The sequence below is a fragment of the Pagrus major genome, chromosome 1 (genome assembly GCF_040436345.1).
Source record: "Pagrus major chromosome 1, Pma_NU_1.0".
In the NCBI taxonomy this organism is placed as follows: domain Eukaryota; kingdom Metazoa; phylum Chordata; class Actinopteri; order Spariformes; family Sparidae; genus Pagrus; species Pagrus major.
The window spans coordinates 11,438,448-11,450,747 of NC_133215.1; the positions used below are offsets into that span (position 1 = coordinate 11,438,448).

The following is a 12,300-nucleotide window of genomic DNA, read 5'->3' on the forward strand; positions in this document are numbered from 1 at the left end:
CATATTTCTCTCCTCTTTCTTGTGCGTCAACCTGCAATGGAAAAAAAAAACAGAAATTAGTGTCCTGCTAAAAGGAGTTCAAACACAGCAGGAGTCGAAAAATTAAAGCCGAACACCCCCTTCTCCCTCCTCCTGGCACTAAAGCCTTCCTCTTCATCGTTAGTGAGATTTATGTCCGAGCCTTTCCCCCCTCTGTTCTGCGTGAATACACACACCCCTGCCTCTAATCACACACACCTTCTTAACTGCCACCTGCCAGCTCTGTAACCTGGTTTCGCTCCATGTATCACACAGCTCGGCTCATAACCTCTCTAACGCACAAACACATGTATGGGGTCTTACCTCAGGGGAAGGGGACTCTGGAGTGGAGAGGCATGCAGCGTCTGTGTGGGCAGAAGTGTCTGTGGTATTTTCTCCTCATGTTCAGGAAATCTGAAAGAAAGACATGTTTTTAATTCCAATGTTCATAAGAAATAGAGACTTCAATGCAAGTTAGACGATCATGACTGAAGCTTATCAAATATGGGTGTAAAAGCAAGATTTATGCCTGCAGGTGGACTCTTGCATATCACCTGACAGGCCTAATTGATCCCACATGGAGGAGAGTAAACTCAACCTGGGCTTTTAAGCTCCAACAGAGATAAAACATCTCCATTTTCATACCAGGTAAGTGTAATTTTGAAGCAAACAGAGCCTAACCGTGGTCTAACTTGTCCTCTGTTGAGCAAGCAGTCCTGGGTTTTTATTGTTTGGACTCTTTCTCCAACAACAGGGCGACCCCCTTCTAATAAACTTGGACACACAGACCTAACACATGATTATTTTTAAACGTCCCTAATAAATCCACTTTGACTCCCGCGGTTCACAGGCTGCCAGCCAAGCCCAGGAAGAGATAAAGTGCCAGATGACTTTATGACTCCCTCTTCCTCCCTCCCCTTCTCCCCTCTGAAAGAAACTGCTCCCCACGCCTGGAGGTAGGCTTCTTTACACTTGGCACCGCTACTCCATGTCATGTTAATAAAGCTCGGGTATTTGCATGGCGTTTTAACACCGTGATTAACAAAAGCGCGCCGGAGTGCCTTCCAGCCCGGGACAAAGGGGCTCACTGGGGTCGCTGTGCGATCCCCGGCGGCGCTCCGCTCCCCTCCCCTTCACCCTCTCCTCTCCATCAACCATCACCATCACATGAGCCTAATCACGACCTCAAGCCTCAAAGCCTCTCTGGTTAACAACAGATGTTTGTCTCCGCCGCAAGGCCGAGGCGCAGATAACCGCGCACCGGCTTGGATTTGCGCAAAAGGCGCACCTGCAGCGTGATGGTTACTTTTCCAGATCGGAAAACTTCTGGGAGTGATTAAAGTTAAAAACACCCGAACAGACCACAAGTTAGTAATGCTCGTGCTGCATTCAGATCGTAAGAAACAGTAAGAGACAACTTCTCACTTTAGCCTCCTCTTTGTCAACGAGTAAAGTTTCGCAGCTCGTGTGCCACCGGTTGTTGATAACAGTTTTTCCCACTCGGGTTGTCGTAATTACGGACTGTCCAACAACCCATGAACGCGCCACATATTGATATTGATGTGCTAGTGCTGCATTCAGGCCGTGTTGGCCAAAAGGAAATAACATTTATAACTCTTGTTAATCGCATTATTCCAATAATTTTGTAGTCATGCTGACAAACCACATACAATAGAATTACGCCTAATTTAGTATTTTATCATGTTGAATCTTTATAGCGCATTTGACAGTGAGATACAAAAAAAATCCTCAATTTAGCCTGTTTTTTGTCAGCAAATTTTGATTTCCTCATTTAAAACGAGTAACAGCATATTCCAATGGGCTATTTCGTTTAGATGTAGTAGCATTACATTACATTGCCACCGGTTATTGATAACGGTAAAGGTTTCTCCCACTCGAGTTTTCGCAATTACGGACTCTGAAACAACCCGTGAACGCGCCATATCTTGTCAGATAATCTACATTAATTTAGCGGTAGTCACATTCCGCCACGATGATGGACGCTGCGTTATTTTATTCAGAGTGTAGCCTTTTATCGCGCTTATATCTTTACTACAGCAAAAAAAAGGTGATGATTTGACGGAATAATTATTATTTTATTTAAGTTTGTAGTCAATTTAGCTAATTTAGGCCAGTTTTCTCCAGTGAAAGTTAAGCTAGCAAGAAGCAGAAGCGCCGTTGCTATGGTCACCTGCCGTGGCGCAGTGATATAGAACGTTTAAACTGCTGGCCGGAACTATGTTCGAGCGGCCGGTTCTGATAGACACCTGTTGAAAGGTCCGGACGGTGAAGTTCTGGGATGCTTACCTGGTCTGGCTGAGAAGGCTGGTGCAACAACAGCTACGAGCAGCAGGAGCAGGTAGAACAGATTGAAGATTCTCATGGCTGGGCAGCAGTGAGCTTCTAAAAAAGTATGGAAAGTCCTGGACTGGAGATGCTCAGTGTGGCTGACTTCTGTCTTCCTCCGCTTCTTGTCCGCGGGATGAAGTGCCTCTTTTCTCAGGATAATAAGTAGGTCCCCTGAGGAATGCGTGTGTCCAGAGTGTCTTGTGTGTCCAGTGAGAGTGTGATTGTCTCTGTGTCTGAGAGCAAAGTGACAAAGGTGCCTTTTCCCCCCATCTCCTTTATACAGCCTTTTAGAGGGAGGGGGAGTATGGAGGGGTGTAACTCCCACAGCAGCCCCCACCTCAACCTCCTGACACACACACACCCACACTACAGCATTGCACATATTGACCCCACATGTAGAGGGTAATTCAAGTGACAGGAAGCCCCCTCCCTACCCTCCAACTGCCCCTTGAACACACACTCTCCTGCATGCTGCATTTTGCATCTATGCATGGATAAGTGTGTGTGTGTGTGTGCAGTTATGACTGATTGAAATATTTAAAGACAGCAGCGGAAGCAGTCAATGTTGATTTATCACTTATAACAGTAGATGTTAGATTTAAGAAGCTGCAGTTGAAAGAAGCAGGTTCCAGAGCCAGATCCCTCCTCCCTCAGCTGTCCCCTACCCCCGCACAGGGGAGGACACACACACACACACACACACATCTGGGGGTTTTTGGGGGGGTGAGGTGGTATTGGTGGAGGGGGGTGTTTGCACCGAGCATTTCGGGGTCGGCGTCCTCACTGAATGAAATCCAGTGATTCACAGGACAAACAATACTCTGACTCTGACTGTCTAGGATGCCGTCTACTGTCTCTGTCTGCATAAGTGTCTTTCTTTGTGTGGAAGGTGGTTAAATGGACAAAACGGTATTTTCTGTATTTTTCTACAAAGCAATCCTTAGCGTGACTGTGTTTGGGAATTCAGTTTTTGAGGAAATCGCTAAAAAACGGTCACTTAATCCTTAGAAAAATTAAAATTTCAGTTCAGTTCATTTCACTTGTTAGCTCTGTGCATCAACAACACTGAACTTAATGTGTTCTTAGCATTGGTTATCAAAAAGTACTGAAAGGGCATCAAATCCTTGATCGGGCTTGTGATCTTAATTATTTATTCTTTAATCAACCATAAATTGCGTGATGATGAAACTTTGTGCTTATTTTCCAGCCAAAATTTGTTCAACACAGTATTGAAATTTGTCAGGTATTGAAAGGTAAGCTGGCATCGAAAGTCTTGTTAGATTTATAACCTTGTTTACTTATTTTTTTAACTGGATAGTTCCTGATTTGAATCAAACTTAATTAAGTTAATCTTAGACTTATTGGGTAAAGTTTAGAGCCTGACTTATAGGGCCAATACTGATATGAGGGAGTAAAAAAATCCACATATCGATAAATTGACCAATACACACACATTATTTTCAATGGTCCCTCAAATTTCTGTACCAAACACCTGAGACAACAAAGATGTGTAACTAAGGCATGATATTTTACAGTTTAACAATAAAACTTGTATAAAATTACGCCAGCGCACTGAAACAGTAGACTTACTAGGAATGTAACAATCATAATTATTATCGGACGATTATATCAGCCAACCAATCTTTCGGTCTAGCTCCAGTAGTTGTTGCACAGCTGCTTGTGTTTATACATTCAACATTTGATGAATGTGGCCTCTTTTGCTGAATTTAAATGAAGCGGTTTTTGTAGAGGACATGTTTATATTTGCTAAAGTAAGGTTTCAAAAATGTGTTGATACAGAAACTCTGCTATTGTATCTCAAATATTCAAACAATACCCTGTGCAACTTCTCATGCAGGCTGTCAGTTGGTGGTATACCAGGGGATTTTCTTCCAGCAGGTAACCCCAGTTCACTTGGCATTAGCTCTGCAGTTGCCGGTGTGGGGACTCATTAGCGTGTCTGCTTACGGCCGTCTCTGTGGACTGAGACTCTCCATTCAGCACCCAGCTAATGAATTAACACATTAAGATGAAATGTCAGCCATTACATGTGAATGAGGATTAGAGAAGCAGCAGGACACTAATGGACCGGGGGGCTCAAAATAGTCACAGAGACTTTGAACAAGCATCTGGACCGCCAGCTCTCTTTAGCCCTCAAAAATAGACACCAAAAGATGCCAAAGTCTCTCCGTTTGTGTGTTTTTGTTAGTGGTGTGTGTACGTGTGAGTGTCATTATGTCTTCAGAAATGTTGCTTTTATTGCTTTACGTTGTTTGCAAAAATGTTGCCTGGAATGACAGAGATTCCTCATGGATTTGGCCAACGTACAAGCACAGTACGCTCGCGTACACACACACACACACACATTCATCCTGCAGCAAACACACTCAGCTGAGGTATGTAGTTCGTTTCTGTGGCGAGCTGTACTTTGCATATCAGCTGCCATTGTCTTTTAAAAAATGTTTATTTTCCCTATTTGAATATGCTAATTTTGTCTCAATTGTCATTCAGAGCCACCTGGTCACCACTGCATCCAACTGAAGCCAAACCTCAGCTTCTCTCTGTCTCTGTTTCTATCTGCCCTACAAAACAGAATCAAGTGAATCGTACCGAATTCTCCCCACCAGGTTTTCTGTGTGACTGAGGAGAGCGTGTTGTAATATTTGCTCTTCCTGGGGATTATACGTCTTTACAGGGATTACCCAGCCTGCTCAAACACTCCCCTACGAGGCACACACACAGAGGGCAACCTCCTATTAAACTGCTTCAGTGCCTTGGCAGGGCTGCACTGCATAGGTGAACCTTGTTCCAGTTTTAGCGTGTGATAATTAGGAACAAAATGTGTCCACCTAATTATTTACTAGAGATGTTTTGATACCATTTTCCCCCTCCGATACCTATTCCAGTACCTGACCAAGCGGTAAAAAACATGTGTGTGTACATATATATATATATATATATATATATTATTTATACAGCAGTTTTTTCCGGGTTAAAATACTTTAAAGTACTTTTGACCCTGTGTATTTCTGCTGTCACCCAAGAGATGCGTAAAGCACAAATATGTGCTTGAAATTATACAAGATTTATAGAAAATCTTAACTTGCATGAAGTGTCCCGTTCCAGGGCTAATAAATTATATGGTACTTAATCAGTGCATTGACTTGCATGCTTGCCTAATACCGGATCCAGCATTTAAGGCTGTATTGGAGGCATTTCCGATTCTAGTATCAGTATCGAACAACCCTATTGTTTACCCTATAAAATTATTTTAAAAATGGCCATCAAAACTAGGGATGCTCCGATCAGGGTTTTTTGCCCCCGATACGAGTCCGAGTCCTTTGATTTTTGAGTATCTGCCGATACCGAGTCCCGATCCGATACTCTTATAATACATTTAAAAAATTAAAAAGATCGAAGAAAACTATCCAAGGTGTCCCTTATTTTTTATTATATTTTACCACCCCTCGATATCCCAAATTTACATATCTGACAGTTTGCAACTGCATCGTTCTCGTCACTCACTTTAAAATACTTCCACACAGCAGACATGGTGCGCCACAACTCGCCACTCCGCTTCAAAACAAACTGGCGTGCTGGTCTTCTGCGCATGCGCATGTCGTAAACGGTGGTAGTAAATACTCATTTTATTTTGAATCACCAATAGCCCATATATCAACAATCTAATACAAATAATGACTAAATAAATATATATAAAACCGATCTCTGATCGGGTCGTAACGTCCGAGTCCCGATCGAGTCTTCAGTGGCGTGATCGGCCCCGATTTCCGAGTCACGTGATCGGATCGGTACAACCCTAATCAAAACCCAAGGAGACATCTTCAGATGCCTTGTTTTATCTCATCAACAGTCCATCACCCGAAGATACTCAGTTTGTCATGATATAAAACAAAGAAAAGCAACATAATCCTCACATTAGAGTTGGAAAGTTGGAACCAGGAGATGTTTGGTGTTTTCACTTCTATGGTGAAAAACATTGAACATCTGCTCAGATTCTTATTAAAATGTGCTTAGATAGCTTTGTATTGAGAGCAAAACTTTGCCAGTTCCAGACTATTTAGTTTGGCAATACTCACTTTTTGTTGAACATGTTTCTATTTCTGAGTAAAGTGGTTTAAAAGAAAAGTATTCTTGCTATTGCAGAAACGATTAGTTTTCTTAATTGATTAGTGTACAGAAAATACATTTTCTGATCATCAATTCATCATTTAAGTTATTGGTGAACAAAATTGCCTAAAATTCACTGGTACCAGCTATAAAAATGTGATGTTTTACTGCTTTCCTCTGTTTTACATTACTGTCAGTTATAGTTAAATATCAGGCCGTACATGTGGAATAGTTTGCATTATGCTATTTTCTCATACTGGTTTGGTTGTTGTAAGTGCATTGTGGATGAGTTGGACAGTCTGCAGAGCTGCTGTTATTGCTACTGTTATAGTAGTCATGGTCTTCCTAGTCAGCTGTGATCTTTACGACTACAGAGGAAGCTTCAGCCTCTCCTCCCCTCCTGAATTTTCACTTTCTTCTTCCTCTCCCATCATCTCCTGACCAGGAAACACAGATAAAGAGCTTCCTCTCTGATAAAACTTGTTAAGAGGAACAGTGCGTCATAAAAAAGACTGTTTCTGTTCCACATAACCGAACGTTAGTGCACTGTACACAGGTACACAGGTGGACAAATACCTTAAATACATGCAGATAAATATAAATAATGTGGCAACTTTCTCTGTAATGTCTCTGCTTGAATTAGACCTTAGTGTGCAGCAGAACTGCTGTATGATAATATCATCAACATGATGGAGTAACTTGATTTGTCAGTTATTAAATTCACTATATTATACAAGAAAGACATACCTGTTCAGTCCAGACATTCCCAAACGTGATACATTTTTTGGTGAAATCTGAGTTTTTTTTAAATAATCAATCAGAGTTTTTTGTTAAAGCAAATTTGTGAAACTGTTTGGAAAAGGGCAGACTCATATCGCAATAATAACAATATTGCTGAGTCCTAGTAGATGTTGTGATACATACACTGTGATAGTGGATTTCATCCATATTTCCCAGATCACCAACAGACCTTTCCTTTGCCATGTATGGAAGCAGCTGCATTCATTATTTGTTTGTTTAATTATTTTTTTTGGCACTCTTGAAAACGTGTACTTGTTGCCACATTGGATTTATTTTTAGTGATTTTACTTTTTGTGAGTACAGTTTTATCATGACCAACTGAAACAGTTGCTAGAGCTACAAAAATATAACCCAAGTAGTACTGACCCTAGCTCTCGTTTAATCTATGCTCATTCATACAGATACAGACAGCACGTAGGTGATAGATTGAGTTGCAGAGATGTTACGTGCCGGGATGTCTGAATTTTTTGGGGTGTAGTCAAGTGTCTGTGTGTGTGTACGAGTGTTGATTGTGATCTGATGGGTCATTTCGTTGTCCATCGTTAGAGTGATAGTGGGTCTGTTGTCATGCCATAAGGTCATCAGTGTTAATGAGAGCCGCAGCCAGCCACAGCCTAATTACTCTTAAGACCATTTATCTACAATTGCCCAATACAGACCCCAATGCACGCACATATACACATGAACAGCAGTGAACTCTCAATACACACACAGACATATGGACCATCAGGACACATCACACAAAACAAATGAGCTGGGCGTTTCATCTTCTTCTACTCCTGCACTCTGTGAAGAGAAAGATAGAATCTCACGATGGTTGATTAACTTTGTCTTTATTCTGGAGCGCCTCCTCCCCTCCGCGTCGGCAACTAGACGGCTGACTGTGGAGGAGTGACGGAGGGCTCAGGGGTCAAGGGGCAAACTCAACAGGGAGCAGCCTCTAACCCCCCAGGATGTCACCCCAATAGGACTCCAGGGGCCAAAAGTCACTTGGTTTGTTAAATCCTAACCCAGACACAGCGACTTCTCTGGACACACAAACACAGTGTCTATGTTGCGTTTAGATTTTTAAAGGGTAGTATGTATCTTTGCGGTCCTTCTCCATACGCTTCAGCAGATACATAAACACAAAGGACATAGAGAAAAGCATCAAGTTCTTCTTAAAGTGCGCTATTCCTGGTTTAAATTGGGCTCAGTTTGTCAGCATCCTTTCTGCTTGAATCTAATGTAGCACTGATGGGACACTTAATGGAAACAGAAGTTTGGACTGAAGAGCAATAATTTCAGTTATATCCAAAAACAATGGGACATGTTAGATTATAGGAACTTGTGATGGCACAAAGGTGTCAGGTAGTCATACACAACCAATCAAATAATCAAGTAGTCCAAACAGCTGTTTTGCAAATGGTTCTTGTTTGAGCACAAAAAATCATACAGTGCCAAGTAACACTCACAGCAGTGTGACATGTAAACAGCTGTGGTGTTGTACTTTTTAGACAAGTGGAGAATGCTGGTCAAATGACTGGTCGGGTCAGAAAATATGGGGCCTTACACAGCAAAATGATCTTGGTCCTTTCAGTTTCAGGTGGAGTTTGTTAAAGCAATAATATTAAAGAAGCACAACTTACTGTTACTGCCGTGACCCGGAGTTGAACCGGGGTTGCTGCGGCCACAACGCAGAGTACTAACCACTATACGATCACGGCACTGTGAGCATCTTGTTATCTCTTTGTTGTGACATATCATATTTTATACAATGACTATCAAATGTACTCATTTTATCTGTGTGACTTCCCTTTAAAAAACATAGTCAAGTTCTACAGATGTTTTCTGTTCACTGCTGTGAATTTCTTCAGGGACTTTGGTACGTGTTGAAACTATCATTTGTCTCTTCAGGTGATGATATGATAAAGAGTATGGGAAACAAGAGATTCACAAGCTAAAGTTCACATCGAGCTAGCCAGGAGTCGAACCTAGAATCTTCTGATCCGTAGTCAGACGCGTTATCCATTGCGCCACTAGCCCTGTAAAATGTACATTGTGTAAATACCTTCAGCATTACATGCAACCAGCACTGGTCTTGTGGTCTAGTGTGGAGACAGCAATATGGTGATACAGCAAAATCATCTTAAGCTGTCCAGCTTCTAACAATGTAAACTGAAGCAGAGGATGGAATCAAAACAATAACATTAAAGAAGCACAGCGCTGCTGCTGTGACCCGGATTCAAACTAGGGTTGCTGCCGCCACAACGCAGAGTACTAAACACTATGATCAAGGCCACTTGGTCAACCCAGTGTCTTCTTGTTGTACTGACTGCTTCCTTGTTGTGATGTATAGTTTAAGCTTTGAATATCAAATGTTGTACTGAACAAGGCTTTAGGATGGTTGTGAGTGACTGAAACTGAAGGATTGAGGCTTTTGGTAAACTTTGAATCTTCATTTGTCTATTGTTCTTTTAAGGTATAAATGTACTTTGAAATGCAGTATGTAGAGGAGTATTGGAAACAAGGGACAAGTGATTTACAAGCTTAAGGTTACATTGAGTTAGCCAGAAGTCAAATCTAGTGTCTTCTGATCTGTAGTTAGATGAAGAATCCATTGCACCACTAGCCCTCTGCACAATGAACTGGTGAACAGCTTGGTTCTCACAGCGTGGCATGCAAACAGCAATGGTCTTGTACTAGAGTGGAGAAGGCCTATCAACTGACTGGTCTAGGTTGAGTCAGAAATACGGCGAAACACAGCAACATTGTCTCAAGCTGTCCAGTTTCAAACAATATGAAGTAGAGCAGAGGATGGTTAAAGCAATAACATTAAACTAGCACAACCGGGGTTGCTGTGGCCACAACGCAGAGTACTAACCACTATACGATCACGGCACTGTGAGCATTGCTGTACCTCTTTGTTGTGACATATCATATTTTATGCTTTGACTATCAAACATACTCCCATTTTATCTGTATAGATTCCAAAGTGATGAATTACAAATGACAGTCAAGTTTCACAGAGGATTTATGTAGCGCTGCTGTGTATGTTCTTCAGGGACAAATTCTGTTTTTCAAAGAAAAATTAGTAATACTAAAGACAAAACAGGCTTCATGATGGTAGTGACTGATTGAAACTGAAGGATTCAGATGACTTTTGGTACATGTTAAAACTATTTAGTATGTAGAGAAGGATGATGTACAAGCTAAGCCAAGTTCACATCTAGCTAGCCAGGAGTTGAATCTAGAATCTTGTGATCTGTAGTCAGACACGTTATCCATTGCATCACTATGCAAAGTGCTCCCTGTGAGCATGGCATCTAACCGGGTTGATGCAGCCATAACACAGAGTACTAACCACTATACGATCACAGCACTGTGGTCAATTGGTGAGTTACAGATTCCCTGATACCAAGACTGCATCATTCATAGGGGACAAGCTTATTGTTGCCTCGTTACTGGGATAACAAAGTGTTATGTACACTGCCTTAAAATTATGTGGCATATTGACCTTCTTTAATAAATTAATAAAAACAAAATAAGAAGGGAAGTTTTCAGTTCATTTTGAGTCATTTGAAATAACTTTTCAGTACATTGAAATCCCAGTACAAGACAGAGATCTCTGACTATTCCTTTATGGTTTCTTTCCAGCTTGCTTGATGATCACTCTCTGCTTTCTGTTAGATGGTCGTGACTTCTTTGCTTCATAGACGCCTTTCTCTGAAAGAGAGCAGACATACAGTGGGCAGCTTTAGAAAGGCTGACATTTGTCTTTGTGAGTGTCAGTGTGTGTGTGTGTGTGTGTGTGTGTGTTTGTCTGACAGTGGAGGAGGACTTTGTGTACCTGGAGGTGCTGCTTCTGGTTGGATACAGATTGAAGCCAAGCTGAAAAGCGAGACAATGACGAAGGCAATGATGATAAAGGTCAGCTCAAAGCCAGTGAAGGGCAGGTCCATCTACACAACTGTCCAGTCCAACACAAAGCATGGCATTACATTATATCACACATTCACGTCAAGGAAGAACATAATGCACAACACGGAAACCTGACCTGATTCTGAGTTATTTTCTATAAGTGACAGTAAGACAACCGACAGATATGACCATACAGTACCATAAATGTTTTTGACATTTGCACTCACACCCAACACAGTGTATCATTTACATAGTGTGCATATTTACGTGTGGATGTACATTTAAAATGAGTTGACCCCTGCTTGAATGTAAGCTGATTTTTAATGATTGTCTGGAGTTTCCACCCCATTATCCTACACATTGTATTTCATTGTATTGCTGCCAGATTAATGAATTAAAAAACAGACAGGTATCTTGCCGTCATGTAAAGGATAAGTTCATTATCATAATAATAATCATTATCTGCTCACCCTCATGCAGATGGAAAGTTTGGTTTCCCACAGAACCTTTCTGGAGCGCCACAGCTTGGGGACATGTTTGAAAACATACAGAAATAACTGAAAAAACACAAAAATAATATAAAATGACTCCATACAGCTCGTCTGGTGTAATTCAAATCTCGGGGAGACGTTATTTACACCCTTTTTTAAAGCAGAAATCTTCTCTGTAGCTGCTACGCTAAAAGAATTAGCATGCACCCCTCTCAAGTGGGTGAAGAAGCTCAACAGTAAGTCAATAACATCTTTTCAAATTATTTTAGGAACTTGGGGCTTCCAGAGACTTGAATTACGCTGGAAGGGCTGCATGGAGTCCCTATCAACTTCAGTTGTTTAGGAGAATGCTGTGAAGTTCCAATGATGTTTTGTGGCCTACAAATCGGCATGGGGGTGAGCAGATAATGACTGAATTTTCATTTTTAGGTGAACTGTTCCTTTAAAAAGCCAGGGATACAGGATATTAACGATGCTGTCTGAAGAATATTGGATTTTTTGCTCATGTGGGTGATTCACAGAAAACTGAACTTGTTCTGGACCTGCTACCAAACCAGTGTCATGCTTGTATGTTTAGACAGACTTGCTGTTTTACATGTAGCATGATACTCAG

General features: G+C 41.4%; 1 protein-coding gene and 2 non-coding genes across 3 annotated transcripts; all 3 read right to left on the bottom strand.

Moving 5' to 3' along the window:
• Positions 1-343: 343 nt before the first annotated feature.
• Positions 344-2,401, bottom strand: apela (apelin receptor early endogenous ligand). Its single transcript, XM_073463027.1, has 2 exons — positions 2,326-2,401; positions 344-432 (listed from the first exon to the last, which is right to left on the bottom strand). The coding sequence occupies exons 1-2, from the start codon at positions 2,399-2,401 to the stop codon at positions 344-346; spliced, it is 165 nt and encodes a 54-aa protein (XP_073319128.1).
• Positions 2,402-8,930: 6,529 nt separating this feature from the next.
• On the bottom strand, positions 8,931-9,002 carry trnah-gug (transfer RNA histidin (anticodon GUG)). Its single transcript has one exon. It is a non-coding gene; the product is annotated as a tRNA-His (tRNA).
• Positions 9,003-9,248: 246 nt separating this feature from the next.
• trnar-acg (transfer RNA arginine (anticodon ACG)) lies at positions 9,249-9,321 on the bottom strand. The gene has a single exon. It is a non-coding gene; the product is annotated as a tRNA-Arg (tRNA).
• Positions 9,322-12,300: the final 2,979 nt, after the last annotated feature.